The sequence below is a fragment of the Mercenaria mercenaria genome, chromosome 1 (genome assembly GCF_021730395.1).
Source record: "Mercenaria mercenaria strain notata chromosome 1, MADL_Memer_1, whole genome shotgun sequence".
NCBI lineage: Eukaryota > Metazoa > Mollusca > Bivalvia > Venerida > Veneridae > Mercenaria > Mercenaria mercenaria.
In genome coordinates, this window is record NC_069361.1 from 7,195,232 (window position 1) to 7,212,564 (window position 17,333).

At 37.3% G+C, this 17,333-nt stretch overlaps 2 protein-coding genes across 5 annotated transcripts; one reads left to right on the forward strand and one right to left on the reverse strand.

Annotated features, from left to right (window-relative positions):
- The first annotated feature begins 930 nt into the window (after positions 1 to 930).
- On the forward strand, positions 931 to 6,538 carry LOC123545062 (steryl-sulfatase-like). 3 transcript variants are annotated; one of them, XM_053538841.1, is made up of 6 exons: positions 931 to 1,032; positions 1,293 to 1,552; positions 3,089 to 3,211; positions 3,566 to 4,246; positions 5,203 to 5,487; positions 5,692 to 6,538. In XM_053538841.1, the coding sequence occupies exons 2-6, from the start codon at positions 1,306 to 1,308 to the stop codon at positions 6,036 to 6,038; spliced, it is 1,683 nt and encodes a 560-aa protein (XP_053394816.1). In that variant the 5' UTR covers positions 931 to 1,032; positions 1,293 to 1,305; the 3' UTR covers positions 6,039 to 6,538. The 3 variants fall into 3 exon arrangements, with proteins under 3 accessions (XP_053394816.1, XP_045187267.2, XP_053394812.1); XM_045331332.2 differs by having other exon boundaries at positions 1,301 to 1,552; XM_053538837.1 differs by lacking the exon at positions 931 to 1,032 and having other exon boundaries at positions 1,117 to 1,552.
- Positions 6,539 to 6,675: 137 nt separating this feature from the next.
- LOC123545063 (actin, non-muscle 6.2-like) lies at positions 6,676 to 14,844 on the reverse strand. Of its 2 annotated transcripts, none has more exons than XM_053538860.1 (8): positions 14,521 to 14,844; positions 12,628 to 12,845; positions 11,469 to 11,708; positions 11,097 to 11,235; positions 10,027 to 10,134; positions 9,357 to 9,548; positions 7,572 to 7,694; positions 6,676 to 7,267 (listed from the first exon to the last, which is right to left on the reverse strand). In XM_053538860.1, exons 2-8 carry the CDS (start codon positions 12,751 to 12,753, stop codon positions 7,059 to 7,061), a joined length of 1,137 nt encoding a protein of 378 aa, XP_053394835.1. In that variant the 5' UTR covers positions 12,754 to 12,845; positions 14,521 to 14,844; the 3' UTR covers positions 6,676 to 7,058. The 2 variants fall into 2 exon arrangements, with proteins under 2 accessions (XP_053394835.1, XP_053394828.1); XM_053538853.1 differs by lacking the exon at positions 14,521 to 14,844 and adding an exon at positions 13,133 to 13,941.
- Between the last annotated feature and the right edge of the window lie 2,489 nt (positions 14,845 to 17,333).

The following is a 17,333-nucleotide window of genomic DNA, read 5'->3' on the forward strand; positions in this document are numbered from 1 at the left end:
ATAATATAACCAAGTTCCGGACCATAGACTGTGATATTAGCCGATAAACATGCAACAAGTAAAATTTTATTTTTACTCCAAAGGGTACAGGAAATAGCACACGTCCTTGTCGTTAGCCTTTATTTCCGTATGGTTTTCCAAAGAAACTAAGACAAGAAGTACCTTTAACAAAGATACACGGCCGCATTAGTCAACGCACACTTTTCAGCTACGAAACGTGCATGTACTCTGCACTTTTACATATGATCGGGTACTAATGAAAAACGAAATGTAGTTTTTAAAGTAAAAATCCTATGCTTTTTATGTACATGTATAACATATTTTACAGAACACATATTTTACATCGTAATTATATTTATCAAATATTAAGACTAAAGAGGAGGGAGCCAAAAAGTGGGGGACGAAATGACCAGTTTGAAATCGTCAAGGGATATGGGGACGAGTTAACTTGGGGACGAGTTGACTATAAATCGTTTACGGGAGATCACTCCGTATCAGAGTAGTAGAATATTCAGATTTATGACGTAAGCTATTTCCACAGGAGTCTTGCAACGGGTTATACTGTCTAACAATGCAGCTCAGACCACCTGCACACCCCTTAAGAAAATATTATCTACTCCATTCGAAAACCTGTGGAATTTTTCATCCATAAATCAAAATGTACAATTTTAATTAGCTGTTAAATGACCATACCCCAGATATTTACAGGAAGTAAAGGTGAAATCAATACCGGTCTGCGGTCAAAGGTACAAGAAATTGGAAAGCAATGTACATTTAGCAGTGAAAGGAGCACATCCTGCCCTATATGTCATCACTGACAAACACATTTCTAAATATAATAAATGATTCTACTCCATTTTGATCTTGGATATTACTTTCAAATCCAGTTTATAAAGTAACGATTGGACACGGTGAATATTTGAAATGATAGCATATCAAAGTGTAATATCAAGTAGTGTACACGGTATACATGTACCAATGTAAACAAGGTCTGTATGGCGTGACCTGGTATATATAACAGTTTCACTTGCTGTGAGTATGATTTACATTATTTCAGTTCGGATAGTTCTATCTAGTTAATTATTCATTATTAATTATTATTATTGTTATTATTATTATTATTATTATTATTACTTGTTAAAGTACAGTCACTTCGACCAGGATGTAAATTATTAACGGTCCTATTACAAAGAAAATGCATACTATAAAATTCATCAGTACAAACAGTTTAAATTGATCAATTTACAGCTTGAGTGCAGTATGATAAGAAATAGGTCTAGATTTATTTACAGTATTTCAGGAGGAATGGATCTTTATTTGTTACTATTCCTTTTGTTCCCGTGTGTAAGCTCCAAACCTAACGTCATTATTTTTATTGCCGATGACCTTGGATACGGCGACCTCGGTTGTTATGGAAACACTTCCGTTAGGACACCGAATATTGACAGCATAGCTAGGGAAGGAGTCAAGATGACACAGCATTTGACAGCGGCAAGCACGTGCACGCCGAGCAGGTCTGCGTTCCTGACTGGTCGATATCCCGTTCGCACAGGTAATACAGAGCTGATATTTTCTTTGTAACAGTATAAATCCACAAAGTAAACTGTGTATGAAAGCCAAACAGGTCTGAGGTTCTCACTATTAATAACAACATAGAAAACGCACATTAACGCGATACAGCCTAGGTTCTTTGCGCGAAAATGCGGCCGAGTATTCATGGTATCGTTGCGTTGAAAAGGTGCGGCTGAGTATTCATGGTACCGTTGCGTTGAAAGTGTGCGGCCGAGTACAAGGAGTATTCATGGTATCAATGCGTTGAAAAGGTGCGGCTGAGTATTCATGGTATCGTTGCGTTGAAAATGTGCGGCTGAGTATTCATGGTATCGTTGCGTTGAAAAGGTGCGGCTGAGTATTCATGGTATCGTTGCGTTGAAAATGTGCGGCCGAGTACAAGGAGTATTCATGGTATCAATGCGTTGAAAAGGTGCGGCTGAGTATTCATGGTATCGATGCGTTGAAAATGTGCGGCCGAGCACAAGGACTATTCATGGTATTGATGCGTTGAAAAGGTGCGGCTGAGTAATCATGGTAATGATGCGTTGAAACTGTGCAAGAATCGTCTATGAACAAGGAATGAAACGAATTTTGGTACCATTATATTAAGGCATTTGATGTATAACGTTTCTTATAACTAGACTATTTTACATGTGTTTTGCCCACTTGGGCACATGTTGTAAACTTGCTGTTAGAGTCATTGGCTGTCCGTTGCCTATCTTGCTTCTTCAGCTAACATGTAAAGCCACGTTTTACCTTGTATACATAATTATTATAACGACGACGATTATGATGATGATATTTTATGAAGGGGAGGCATTATGCTGAATTATCGCGTTGTTGCGTTGCCAGAGTGAAAACACCAAACAGGGCAATAAGACAAAAAAGCAGCAAGATATTCCGTCACATTTTTGGCCTTTGAATTATTGTACGTTCGCATAATCGATCTTTTAAGACGCCATTGATACACGAACTGGATAGAAGATTTGTTAAATATATTTGGTTTGACACGGCAAAACTTTTGGTACTCAGTACATACTCAGTACCAAAACGCGTTAATACTTTACGGTGTAACACAGCTCTCGTTCACGGTCATGCTATAATACAGGATGTACTTTACGGGCGTACATGCAGGCTAAGTCACTTAAGACTTTGCCAAACTTCATCTTTAAAAAATATATAAAACTATTTGACAGAATCTGAAAGATACAATCAAGTAGTTTATTTTTTATGGTATGACTTTGTAGCAAAAGGTGACTTGAAAGCTTGAATTTTTTCTGTGGGCCTTAGCCGCTCATCAGACTTATATCACTTAGCTCGTTGAACCCAAAGTGTCTTTGGTTATATCGAACAATATCCGATCTATTACTTTATCTCCGTATAAACGCTGATTTTCTTTACCCTTTTCGTAACCATTAGAGGTGCTACCGAATGACTGACACCTAGATAGTTAATGTTTTGTTGTGCATGTATTTTGTTTTACTCTTTTCTTATTCATCGGTTAGAGCAAATGTATTTATAACATATATTATAGGCATGGCGGCCACTGGTTTGATGAGAGTAAACACGTGGCCGTATTCGAGTTGCGGTCTGCCGTCGTCGGAAGTAACTTTTGCTGAACAAACCAAGAAAGCCGGATATATGAATGGATTTATAGGTAATGATTAATATTTTCAGGGCTTATAATATTACGAATGAAAAATTCTAACTACACATAAAAGATTGTTTTCTGCAAGCATGCATGAAAACTACGATGTATCATTTTTAAATTTAAAGAAAGTGGCATTTATTTGCAGATTAACATGTCCTTATATCTTGTAAAGTAAAATCTAAGGTTTCATAAGAATTCTATAGACGATAATTCGTTTGGCTACCGACAAGATCTTTTGTTTAGTTTAGCCAAATCAATGTTCCTCCAGTGCTCTGAAACATAGGTCTGAATGTGGACATCAGTATAATGAACTACATGCATGCTGATCATCCTCCATGAAAACTGTTCATTTGTTTTCAGGCAAATGGCATCTGGGTTTGCACAAAGATACGTTAGGAGACTTTGAGCACCATCCTTTAAATCAGGGCTTTGATTACTTCTATGGACTTATTGGCACTAATCTGGATGACTTTGGACATGAAACTAAAGTAATAACAAGCCAAAGGCCTTACTGGTATGGCGAACTGTTTTCTATTTGGGCTGTGACCGCTGTGTCTCTTTGGTGTCTATATAGGGCTAATTACATCCGTGTATTTTCTTTTGTGGTTTTTGTATTTATTTGGTCAGTACCAGTGACATTTGTATACATACTGTTTGAAAATTACACACTTTTAAGCAGCTTTATCCACAGGAATTATGATCTAGTTGAACAGCCAATCAGATTAGCGGGTTTGAGTCAGCGTTTAGTGAATGAAGGTTTGGAGTTTATTCAGAACGCAACGGCAGCAGAAAAACCGTTCTTGCTCGTTATGTCCTGGGTCCATATGCACGTCTTTCTAAGGACAGCTAAAGAGTTTGAGGGGCGCAGCAAGTTCGGCCGATATGGAGACGCGTTAGAAGAACTTGATTGGTCCGTTGGAAAAATTTTAAAAGCAGTAAGGAAGTATGGGCTTGAAGATAACACGCTGGTTTACTTCACGTCGGATAATGGGGGCCATCTAGAAATAGGAACGGATGGTGGTTATAACGGTATACTAAAAGGTATGCACATTTCAGCGTATTACAGACTTCAGACAGCAATGTGAACTAACAAATTAATTGATTTACCACTCAATAAAGTCAGCGGACAAACCATTTAGGGCTCCGTGGCCGAGTGGTTAGTCGCTGACTTCAACATTTGCCTCATCGATGTGGGTTCGAAACCTCATTTGGGTGTAGAATTCTTCACTGAGGAAGCCATCAGTGGCTTACGAAGGTCGTGGTTTACAGTGCCGTCGTGATGAATAGGCACGGAGGGGCACCTGGGTTCTCCACCATTAAAGCTGAAGTCGCCATATGACTTAAATTGTGTCGGTGCGACGTTAACCAACAAATAAATAAACAACTCATTTAATCAAAATCATTCCTATACCGTGTGCTGTAAGAAGACTTCGACTGACTTCATTACACTGGACGTTTCAGTTGCTCAGTTCGTTTGATGTACCTCGTCTCATACGTAATAGCAGATATATAGTAGTATATCGATAGAGCTATGTTGTTAACATAAGCATATGTCCTTTCTGTACCTGTTGCTAGGTGTGTTTTGTTGTGTTGGACCACATTGGCATAATTTAAGGTCATCTAGCGATTTTCCAGTTTTAACAGCATCAATTTACATGAACATTACTTTATTTATGGGCGGGCACCACCGGCGTGGACAAATCGGCTCAGCAGGTTCTTTCATGTATGCTATTTTCGTTGCAAGGTTTCGAACTAAGCAATATTAAGCAAGACTGTAGAAGACCGGTACCTTAACCATTCGGTCAGTGAGTCCCTGATATTGATAGTTTAATATTTTAAGTTTTTATTCATTTAAATATTTCGAAAGATTCTTATTTCTCTGCGATATGGACATCTGTTATCTATGTAAAATGGAGTTTTAATTAAAACTCTCAAAACTTTAATAGTTTCCAAAAGGCGTGAAAATATATGATACATAAATTGCCTTAACTCTGCAGGGGGCAAGACACACGGTTCACCAGATGGCGGGATTCGTGTTCCAGGAATGATTAAATGGCCAAGTGTCCTAAATGAAGGAAAAGTCATAGATGAACCTACTTCTCTGATGGATATTTACAACTTGATCTCGACAGCTGTCGGGGTTGAGTTACCTTCAGATCGACAGATTGATGGAAGAGATATTTTACCTTTACTCAAAGGAGACGTTTCTGTATCACCGCACGAGTTCATGTTTCATTACTGTGGTAATAGATTGAAAGCTGCCAGATACCGACCGCGTGATGGTACGTAGCACGTTCTTGGCTTTCTTATATTTTACCATTTTATTACATGAATTTTATATTCTCGAAAGTTAAATATCTTGAGCTAGTTTACATTATAGCCATGTAAATTATATGAAATCTCACATTTCCTTTTAGACTAAGAAAAAAGAAATCCGTATTCCGTTTAGTAAGATGTATTTTCTGATCTTCTTGTTTTAATAACAGGATCAAAAACATGGAAACTGGTGACACATGAACCTGATTTAATTCCTGGATCAAAAGTTTGCACTTTCGTCTGCAGTTGTAACTTTGATGTTGCCTTAACAACACCGAAACTTTACGACATGACCTCTGACCTCGGAGAAAGTAATCCAATAGACGCAAATTCGAACACTTACAAAGAAATATCTAGTATTATATTACAAGCAATCGACAATCATAAAAATTCTGTAGAACCGGTGGAAACTCAGTTCACTTGGAAAAAACTGGCGCCAAAACTCACGTGGCAGCCATGTTGTAATGGACGATTTCCGTTCAAATGCCTCTGCACAGATCCAAAGTATCCGGAGTGAACGTGCAGTTGGTATTTTGAATGTCGAAATGATCAATGGTAGATGCTTAAGGTGACGTATAGCTGTTCGAAAGTTTAAAAAAGAAATTCCTTGTATACACTCGTTTTAGTAGCAAAGAAGCAAACAAGAATTCAGTTTTGTTTTTGCTCATGTATATTTGTTTAATCGTTTTGTTTCATGTAAATGGCTTTATAAAAAAAGTATAAACCACAAATTCTTCGCCGCTGATTTATGTTGGCAAAACCAATGACCACAACAAAATACATCCAAAGTTATAAATATACGAAAGACATATATTAAACAACTTTCTGAAATATTTAATTTAATTCACGCGCCTTTTCGCAATAGTAGCGGCTACAACATTTCTTGTGCAGCAGTTGAGAATGGATATCTTTGGACTACTAGATGTACAAAAGGAATTGCACTTCTGAAAACGGATTATAACCATAAAATTGCCAAATTTACTACATTACCCGCAATAAAAGGCAAATAATACTTGATATCTATTCTTGATACTTCATTGTCGCTTGAAAGCAGAGGCGAAATATAATGACAGTGTTATTTGAAAAAGCGCTTCTCCTTAATAATAAGTTGTGTTAGTGGAGTATTTCATCAACTGATAGATTTCGTTGAAATTATTTTTCTGAAAATGAACCGAAGTCCCACCACGAAATATTTGTCTGTCTCATCTCGAACCGATGTCTGCCTTAGGTGATCAGGTTAATTAGACGCTGTTAAGTGCAATGCCAGCATGGCGAACATCAACAGAATGGACCAAATAGGTTTTCTAGTCTTCCACTATACATGCATATGCATTTGTACTACCAATAAGCTTTATAACTGTACTGGATACAGATACGTGTATCATCTTACCAAACAAACTAGTCCTGACTCGGACATTTGTTAGGTCAGTTACAAGCTTCTATCATAACATCATATCTTTTCATTGCTCTTGACAGGTAGGTCGTTTCAATGTCCATGTACTTTTGCTATTTTGTGGTATTGAATTGGGCCAACAAGTTAATACACGCACTTCCGATGTACAATTGCCGGTCCACTTTCTTCATATTCCTCTTTGCTTACCCACATACTTTGAAAAGTTGATAAAGATGCTACGATCGAGCCTCCAATCCACACAGAGTACTTCCTTTCAGGCGGCGCAACGACCTTGACAATATTTGTTGGTTGTGTGAAGCTTCTGAGATCTTTCTCTACTCTTTCTGCCATTCCTTAAAGATAAAATTAACTTCATAATCAATATAAGCAGTGTAAACTGTGTATGTGGTAGAATAATTTGTAATTTGTAGAAGATGAAAATACAGGTAAATCTTGGACATCGTATAGAATAAACCACACTATCGCAGATTTTGCTGCAGCACTTTATTACAAATGTATATTATACACTGATCTCGACTAATTTCATAAAATCTACGACCACGGCAATGCATTTAAGCATGTTGCCTTCACTTAGATGCTCTACAATGTTGTCAGTTTGAATGGCTGGTATGTTCACAGTTACTTTAGAATAATTACCTGGGAACATGGTTGAGCCTCCTGACATGATGATATTGCAGAAATAATGTCTCCTAAGGTCTATATCACACTTCATGATGGATTCGTATATCAGGTCACTGAAACCATTCTGCTTTTCTTGCCCTAAACAACAATAAAGGGAAAATTGTTAATTATATGTATGTTTTGAAACAAATTAAATTGAACTGTCATATATAGCGATTGCTTGTGTATCGGGTTTAACCCAAAGTTTTCTTCTCTATGATGCGTGTTATGTTCTGTTTGTTTTTACTTTAAGTTTGTTGCTTGCTTGGCATGATTTCTATCATTACAGAGATAACAAGAGCTGTCCGTAAGACAGCCAAGCTCGACTATTCGAAATATTGTCACAGAAGCAGGAAAATATTACCCGAAAAGGTTAAATATCAAAAGAGTTTTAAGTTCAAAAGGGGGCATAATTTGACCAAAATGCATATCAGTTATGGGACTTGCTGCTATCAACTAGTTTTATAACCCCGAAGGCACATGTGAAGTTTCAATTCAATATCTGCATTAGTTTTGGAGATAGAAACTCGCATGTAAAACTTTAACCAGAATTTTCAAAGTCCAAAAGGGGGCATAATTTTCCCAAAATACATGCCAGAGTTATGGGACTTGACCCAGTGAGGTTGGTAATTGATCTAGAAAAAGAAAAAATAAGTTTCAAATCTATATGCCTTTTAGTAATTGCCGTATGTACTTGCACGCAAAACTTTAACCAGTATTTTCTAAGTCCAAAAAGGGGAATAATTTGCTCAAAATACATGTCAGAGTTATGGGACTTGATCCAGTGAGGATAGTAATTGATCTAGAAAAAGAAAAAGTAAGTTTCAAATCTATATGCCTTTTAGTAATAGCTGTATGTACTTGCACGCAAAACTTTAACCAGAATTTGCTAAGTCCAAAAGGGGGCATAATTTGGCCAAAATGAAGGTCAGAGTTATGGGACTTGCTGCTATCAACTAGTTTTATAACCCCGAAGACACATGTGAAGTTTCAAATCAATATCTGCATTAGTTCTGGAGATAATAACTTGCATGTAAAACATTAACCAAAATTTTCTAAGTCTAAAAGGGGGCATAATTTGCTCAAAATACATGTCAGAGTTATGGGACTTGACCCAGTGAGGTTGGTAATTGATCTAGAAAAAGAAAAAATAAGTTTCAAATCTATATGCCTTTTAGAAATAGCTGTATGTACTTGCACGCAAAACTTTAACCAGAATTTTCTAAGTCCAAAAGGGGGCATAATTTGACCAAAATGAAAGTCAGAGTTATGGGACTTGGTGCTATCAACTAGTTTTATAACCCCGAAGACACATTTGAAGTTTCAAATCAATATCTGCATTAGTTTTGGAGATAGTAACTTGCATGTAAAACTTTAACCAAAATTTTCTAAGTCCAAAAGGGGGCATAATTTGCTCAAAATACATGTCAGAGTTATGGGACTTGACCCAGAGAGGTTGGTAATTGACCTAGAAAAAGAAAAAATAAGTTTCAAAGCTATATGACTTTAATTGATGGCTGTATGTACTTGCATGCAAAAACTTAACCAAGGTGTGACGCCGACGCCGACGCCGACGCCGACGCCGACGCCGACGCCGACGCCAGGGTGAGTAGAATAGCTAGACTATTCTTCGAATAGTCGAGCTAATAAAAAAACTTCAAGTACCGAACCTGGTGGGAAAATGTGAGAGCTGTAGCTCCTATTCATAACTAACTTACTATTAACACATGAAATGAAGAAAAAACATAAATCAGTTAATACCTAAAAGAGTTCGATCAAACAATGCCTCTGCACAACGGAACCTTTCATTTCCGACAATAACTTTCTGACCATCTGGGAGTTCGTAAGTCCTGTCATTGGCGGAAGTACATTGCGTCGTCTGCATTTCCTTCCGGAAGTCGAGAGCTACATAACCCAATTTTTCTTTAATGTCCCGAACTATTTCCATCTCGGCTAAAAATAATCAAAGGCATATTTTTTCTAATCTGATGTCTGAGAAAGAGGAATAAGATATTTAATCTCATCAGTTTATATTTCGAATTTTCATATTTTGTAATGTCTGTTTTTGTCACGGCAAATGAAACATTTTCATAGAAGTGGTATTTGTATTAATTTAACGCCATAAAATATGTTTTAATTTCATGAAATGTGCGTCCGTCAATCCATAAAATTTCATTAAACGTTGATGTGAGGAAATTAACAGAAGTTTTAATACTACACGCATACTTTAAAGATCTAAATTTCAATAAAGAAGAAGCAAAAAATAAGTATTGAAACATAATTAAAGATTTGCGAAAAGATATGCTGTTTTATCAGTTTTACTCGAGACGCATTAACAAAATGTAAACTCTGTAAACAAATATACAGGATAGGTGCCTATTAAAATCAAGCGAGATCCGGTTCGAAATGTAAAGTAAAATATTTTTAATACCGGATGTGCTGAAGCTATGGCCTCTCTCCTGCAACAGTCTGCTTAGATAGCGAGTCAGGTCCCGCCCGGCAACATCTATCCGCATAATGGCGTATGGAATAGGATAAACTGAAAAATTCAAATACATTTGATAGTTTGTTCTTTGATTGATTTTAGCTTATAGTTACACCATATAGACATATTCACTTTCCAGCTTGAATGGTGTTGGGAGACCCAAGGTGCACGTGGTCACCCAGATCTTATATCAGGCACAGGCGGACACCTAAATACCGACCTAGATACGACCATCGACTTTCGACAAGACAACTTGATAGTTCAAATGCAAATGAAACTCAAACTCATGGCTACATACAGAAGGCGTATATTTCTATAGTTAAGATTATATATCCATACTAAACTGATGTAAAACAAAAATAAATGATGATGCCGAAACCTAGAGGTATACATCCACTTTACAACTGGCCTTTGTTACAGGTAAAATTACCAATCTTGCACGGGCAGCACTAACACCCTTTGTAAATTTATTCAGTATCCTGCAATTTCTTGAAGCACTTTGTCAATAAAGATCAAAAGAAAGAAAAACAAATTGTAAAATCTAAGCCTAAAACAGAAACTTGTAATTGTAAAGGCGATGTATGGCCTGATTTGAAGAGAAATTATTTCACCATGTAAATGCTACCAAAATGTGCTGCATCTGTAGACATGACGTTTCAGCATGATATTGATGCAAAACAGAAAAAAGAACAATCCTCTACAGCGCTAACATATAGAACTATTTGGATTTTCCATTGTTCGCGCCATGCGGCTCTTGAATGTCTGCACACCTGCATAGAGACCATATAAATGACTTCTTACGATACGGGTAATAGGGGTGAACTCGTACGAAGATACCTACTTCCTTCGATACGGACAATGTAAGATATGCTACGTGAAGCCATCTACATTCTGTAATTGTTCTTTTTATAATATATGTCATCCATGTTACGTTTCATGAAGATACTTGCCTCATTCGGTAGAAACAATAAATGTATCTATTTCATTTAATAAGGGGAATATTTTAGACTACCTACTTCCTTCGACTGGGACAATATGTGTGACGCCATCACCAGAGTCTATGACCACTCCAGCGTGTCTCCCGGAAGCAAATAGCGACAGGACGGCCTGGATACTAACGTAGAAAGCCGGGACGTAGAACTTTTCGAACATTATCTGTGGATAAATCATACGTAACTAAAGTACAGATAAATCATTGATAAAGTACAACACTCAAGGGCAATGTTTTTCCTAAACATATAGCATTGTAAGGATTTATTTTGACATGATTTTGGTTTCAGCAATATTCTACCGGGATGATACAGTTCGTATGCTTAAGAAAGATATATTAATTAAAGTGTTTTCACGATAATCCATTTTCTGTCAACGTTAACCAACAGTTTTGTTACCTGTGCCATGTTTTCTTTGTTAGCTTTTGGATTAAATGGAGATTCTGACAGCAGTACGGGTTGCTCCTCTGGCGCTACACGAAGTTCGTTGTAGAATGTATGGTACCATATTTTCTCCATATCGTCCCAGTTTGTGATAATTCCATGCTGTATAGGATAATTAAGGGAGAGAATACCCCGCTTTCTTTGAGCTTCATCTCCAACAAACGAATCTCGGCATTCTGCGCCGTGCATTTCTATCTGCAAAGTTGACTATAGAATTATATTTGGAGTATATATATCTTAGCAACTATTGAGCCATAGTTCTACCACTTAACTTACTAGATAACTTATTTAGATATCCCAGCTCCTGTAAGCAAAGGAAGATGGAATGGCACGGGACCTTTTTTCTCATTGTAAAGCTTGATCTTAAACTGACATGGATGACAGTATAGAAGCGCGTTTGAACGTCCTCCCATTATGGTAAGTATTTAACAAGGTTAAGTTTTGTGTAAAAGATAGTCAGTGGCCCGTTTATTATGCTAATGTTTAACATAATTGAGACTGAAGTATTTGCGAAGAATGTTCTGGTATACCATCGACCAATTACGCAGAAAAGGAAACGGCTTTTACTTAGAAAGAGTCTCTTTAGGTTTATATATATCAACAGCTGGTTCTCAACTTGTCAATGCATTTGCAATTGCTTACACAGAAATGAGGATGAAAAAGTGTCCTAGGGATTCGAAGGCGTCGGTCTTTATGTATGTATGTATGTATGTATACTGCTTGACGCCCCTTTCGGGTATAACTAGCAGGTGCGCGTCTGTGCCAGAATAAAAGTTAAAAGAATGACAGTAAGATGTCAAAAGGAAGATAGTGCAAGATAAAACTGTATTAACAAGGGTAAAATCAGGATAAAAACAGGGTGTAGTCACTTAACAGTAGTGGGATGCGTTAACAGCATGTCTGAAATGTTCAGGATCAGGCTGATTAACGATCAGGGGTGGCAGTTGATTCCATAGGGTAACGGTGTATGGAAAGAAGGAGAACTTAAAAACATTAATGTTTGTATGGATCTGCCTAAGGGAGTGGTCGTGCATATGACGTGTTCGTCTCAATGGCAAAGATTTTTTTTATTTATTAAATAGCGTTTATAGAAATATACAGCTGTTTGTCTTACCTCGTATTTAGGGTACCCTATCAAAGAAGGAAAGACACAACGCGGGGCGTCGTCGCCGGCAAAGCCAGCCTTACACATTCCGGAACCGTTGTCAATAACAATAGCTGCTTTCTCGTCTTCTTGCATGTTCTCTCGATCTGGCTGTGCAGTATTAAGATTTTTTATGTATCAACAGAAACAGTTCTTGGCATGCCAACTAAAGGTCAAAGATTGCATGTCTGAAAAAAAATAGATAAATATAAATATAAGTACTTTCTTTAAAATGATATATTATTATTAATAAAAACTGAAATAGATGTTAAGAACAAGGTCAAGGTAAGTGAGATCTGATGATATAATTATCTAAATATGTGTATCTTTCGCATGAATGTCTGGTCTACTTCGCTCGACATGCAGTTAATGGGTCCAAGGGAGATAACCGTACAGGCCTTGTACCCCGGAAAAAAGTTTGTCGTTCTCTGTTAAACAGAATCAGGTATAAACATTGAAAAAAAGATAGTCTTACCTTTCATGATACAACATACGTAAGTTTTGTTTGACTTCCGAATTTGTCACATTTAATTAAACGGTCCATAAAAGGTAACAGTATGTAGAATATAAATATTGCAAACATATAACAGCATTTATATAAATAGACATTACAGGCGGAGATGGCCGATGTTTAACGGTGTTGTTGATTGGTTTATTGAATGATTTTTTAATTACTTCTAAAAAGTAATAAACAAATAAAATAAAAATCACCACTATTCTAAACACAGAATATATCGTGTAAGTTAGGTTTGCCGTGTCGATTTTACGCTACGTTGCTTTTAGGAAGGTCAAACATAATCTATGGTGGCTGGTTTTGGTCATTTATGTTGCGTTGAGGTGCGCACGTACTGGCGCACATACAAACGCGCAACAACGAAAGCGACATGTGCAAAGATGAAATAAAATGTTTCTTTGCCTCGCGTTGGCGCATGCATCAGGGCGAGACAACAAAATGTGCTGTACAAGGCGACAAAACGAAACAACTTTTTATTTCGTCAAGATGCGCAAAACAAATGTCCACGCCCTCGCGAGATAAAATGTTTCGTTCTTTCGCATTCCATGTTTTTTGTTGCATTGTTAATTTCATTTTGTCGCATTGACGCGCGTGCCAAAACAACACACACTATTCAAATATTCGTTATGTGCGTCAGGACGCCACAACGAAATGTCCTTAATCTGCCACCATACAAAATCAATATTATTTGGCTAATGTATACTCGATTTATCTGTATACGGTTCAGTACATGCTGTAATGGATTTATATCATGTACGCTTCGGTACACATTTTTAATTCGACAAGTAACACCACCCAGAAGAAGATATTATGATTCAGTGGGCGCTGTAATAAATAATAGGCATTAAGTTTAAATTTATTCATTCCCAGTTATATACGAATATATCGTAGTTTGAACAAGAAAAAGACTTTCGCGCTGATAGTATATATATATAATTTTTATCTTTAGTGCAGCGGAGTGAAGGCAACAACAACATCCAGTGATCGATGGACCATTTCACACATACACCAAAGTAAATATAACAAAACGAAAACATGCACGACTTGAAATCCTAGTAGTTTTACGGAATTCGGTCCGAAAATGTTTTATTTTTCACAGTTTGACGAGTTTTCTTGGCTGATGCTAAACAGCAGTTTGAATTTGTCAGGGATCCCCAGACGATTCCAAAACAAGCTTGTGATATTCTCCAAATATGAATCACATTTTACTTATTTCATTCTCTGAGGGCGACTTCGTAGTATTAGCTAGGCCTAATATCCAAGCAATAACATATCATTATTGCTCATATTACATGTATAAGGTCATTTTATATGCGTCTCTGCATATCAGACTAAGCTGCACATATTACCCAGACAGAGCTCGTTTCCGCATAGACAGTTCTCTCGAGCCGGATATTCCCATCTGCACCTAAAAGCAGCGAAAGAATCTTCTATTCTTGAACACCGGACTGTTGACTCCTGCTAGCATAACCCCACCACCAATGCCAGATGACTCTTCTGTTGATATGTTCGAGCATACTGCAAAATTCGATAAAAATCAAATACCTTCATAGTTGCTCTTTGTGCCTGACAGAACATTTCTCGATTCAAAATATGTTATTCTAAGGAAAAACATTTAATGACGCTACAAATGAAAAAACTAAACCGGAACTTCGTTTTTGTGCGCCATTACTGGTTGTAGGTGCAGCCGTTACCGTTTAAATAGTTACCATCGAGCCGGATATTTCCATGATGGAAATATCCGGCTCGATGGTAACTATTTAAACGGTAACGAGACTCAGTCGTGTTACCGCGTAAACAACACGAGAGCCGGTGTAATGAAGTATTTCGACCCCCATAGAATAATGACCCCCTCCCCCGGTCATTATTCTATAGAAAAAGTGACCCACCGGTCATAGTATTATGACCTCCAGGTCATAGTACTATGACTCCCCCACGTGAAGTAAACTGAACCTCACGAAGAATATTGACTCCCATAAAAAAACGACACCCGGTCATTTGGTCAAATTTAGTGATAACTCATGTATCTAAGGCCCAATTGCTGCATTTTATGCCCCCACTCGGGGGAGGGGGGCATATAGATTTGCCATTGTCCCTCCGTCCGTCCGTCCTTCCGTTTGACCATTAGCCACAGATACCATCACTTGACACAGAAATCTGAGCATTCCGCAACGGGAAAAGAGATTCTATTTCTAGACGCTATATCTTGGTGTATACGAGGGGTGTTCAATAAATACCCGGAAAAGTGCTCTCATTTCTTTATTTCTAGTCTCATTTTGCTAAAATTTAAAAATATGACGGATATGAACATACTGAATGCAAATACCTAAATTACAGATTTCAGAACATGCAGAATATTTATTTGTCGTCTCCTAGGCAACGCCATCACCTCAAAAGCGGCCCAGCGTCATTATGATGCTGTCATATCACACTTAATTAATCAATACTGCTCGTGATTACCATTGATTCAATGTTTATCACCATTAAATGCATTTTACACCTTCCTAAGAATAAATAAATACTGTTCATATGATGTTCCTGTCGTATTGAAGAAATTAGACACTGAACTGATGCCCTATCAAGGAGCTCTTTAATTTATTAAATGTGACTGAACGTTATTTTTCATGTCTGTAACACAAGTCGTCAGCAGTATTCTCCTGACCACTTTTAAATGTCACGTCCCACTAATAAAATTTTATTTCTTCAGGGCATTGTCCCTTAAACCTCTTTCAGCATAGCATTTGTCTCTTTCCTTGATTTTCGATTCACATCTCCGTTCAACACTGATTTTCAAGCGACGACCAACTCAATATGCCTGCCAAATATTTTAATGATGTCACATTTATAATTTGACGTTATTGGCATAACGCTTACTTTTCATATCAATATTAACCCAATTTAAGAAAAGGTAGCTTGAAAAATAGGTAAGTGGCAAGTAATGTTTTAGCGCATGTAAAATAGAAACAGAGACAAAATTGGGCCGGATGACGTCACATGACGTTGCCATGGGGACTCGCATTTACTTATTAGTTATCCAAAGACAACGTAATTTTGACATATCAACTCAGTATTCTCTAGTCTACATTTTGTAGAATTTTCATTTATTTTTGATGATACATGAAGCATTGAGAGCACTTTTCCGGGTATTTATTGAACGCCCCTCGTACATTTTTTCAGGAAAATAACAATTCACAATACGTTCACAAAACACACCAGTGTCAATAATCCCTGCAAACTTCGGTATGAAGTAATTCTTCAGAAGAAAACTGCACAATAAACTGCTAGCATAGAACTTAGTATTAATAGAAGTTGCAATACTTAGCAGTGGCAGTAATGAGTACGGTAGCGGCAACAATAGAAAGTAGTAATAGTAGTAGTAGTAGTAGTGGCAGTTGCAGTAGCAGCAGCAGCAGCAGAGGAATAAGTGACAGCAACAACAACAGCAGGAGAAGAAGAGGTAGATGTACAAGACGTATTAGTGGAAGCAGGTATAGTAGTATCAGTAGTAGCAGTTGTAGTAGTAGTAGTAGTAGTAGTAGTAGTAGTAGAAGTAGTAGCAGTAGTAGTAGTAGAAGAAGAAGAAGTACATGTAGTAATAGCAATAGAAGTAGCGGCACCAGTAGTAGTAGTACAATCAAAATGTTAACTATTGGCAATGGAGGGTATTAGAGTTGTAGGTCTAGTAAAATTGTCCGTTAGGTTTGGTGGGGATCACTTTTTAATAGATATTATCGTCGAAAGTCTTTTTAGGAGCCGGTGAAGATGTCATTACGTTTCAAAGACAAATAACAATGTTTAACAGACGGAGGGCACCGGAAATGCCTGCCCGGTGTGCAAGAATCTGTTTTCCAGAATCGGTAAAAGCACCGGAAATCCCCGTCTGGTACGCAAGAAAAAAAAAACGTCATGATGCCATTTCTGTTTACGGACGTTTATCTCCCGAGCTTTGGATATTACGCTACTGTAAAAATAAAACAAGTACGTATTTTGTTTTGTTTTATCCGTTGTATATTTTGTAATACACAATATGCAAGAAAAATAATCTACCAGTTGTAGTAGATGCAGATGGGAATATAGAGCACCGTTTCCGCCCTCGAACCGGATATTCCCATCTGCATCTACAACCAGTGACAGGTTATTGTAATCCCGGTGATTTTACCCA

What these genes read in the sequence shown, in the direction of transcription:
- LOC123545062 (XM_053538837.1), top strand. Translation starts at nt 1,261, where the DNA reads ATGATAAGAAATAGGTCTAGATTTATTTACAGTATTTCAGGAGGAATG. An exon ending in ATATATGAATGGATTTATAG is followed by an intron (nt 3,212 to 3,565) that starts GTAATGATTAAT and finishes ATTTGTTTTCAG; the next exon opens with GCAAATGGCATCTGGGTTTG. An exon ending in TTATAACGGTATACTAAAAG is followed by an intron (nt 4,247 to 5,202) that starts GTATGCACATTT and finishes TTAACTCTGCAG; the next exon opens with GGGGCAAGACACACGGTTCA.
- LOC123545063 (XM_053538860.1), bottom strand. Translation starts at nt 12,753, where the DNA reads ATGCAAGAAGACGAGAAAGCAGCTATTGTTATTGACAACGGTTCCGGA. An exon ending in TAGGGTACCCTAAATACGAG is followed by an intron (nt 11,709 to 12,627) that starts GTAAGACAAACA and finishes TCAACTTTGCAG; the next exon opens with ATAGAAATGCACGGCGCAGA. An exon ending in AGGCTCAACCATGTTCCCAG is followed by an intron (nt 7,268 to 7,571) that starts GTAATTATTCTA and finishes TTTATCTTTAAG; the next exon opens with GAATGGCAGAAAGAGTAGAG.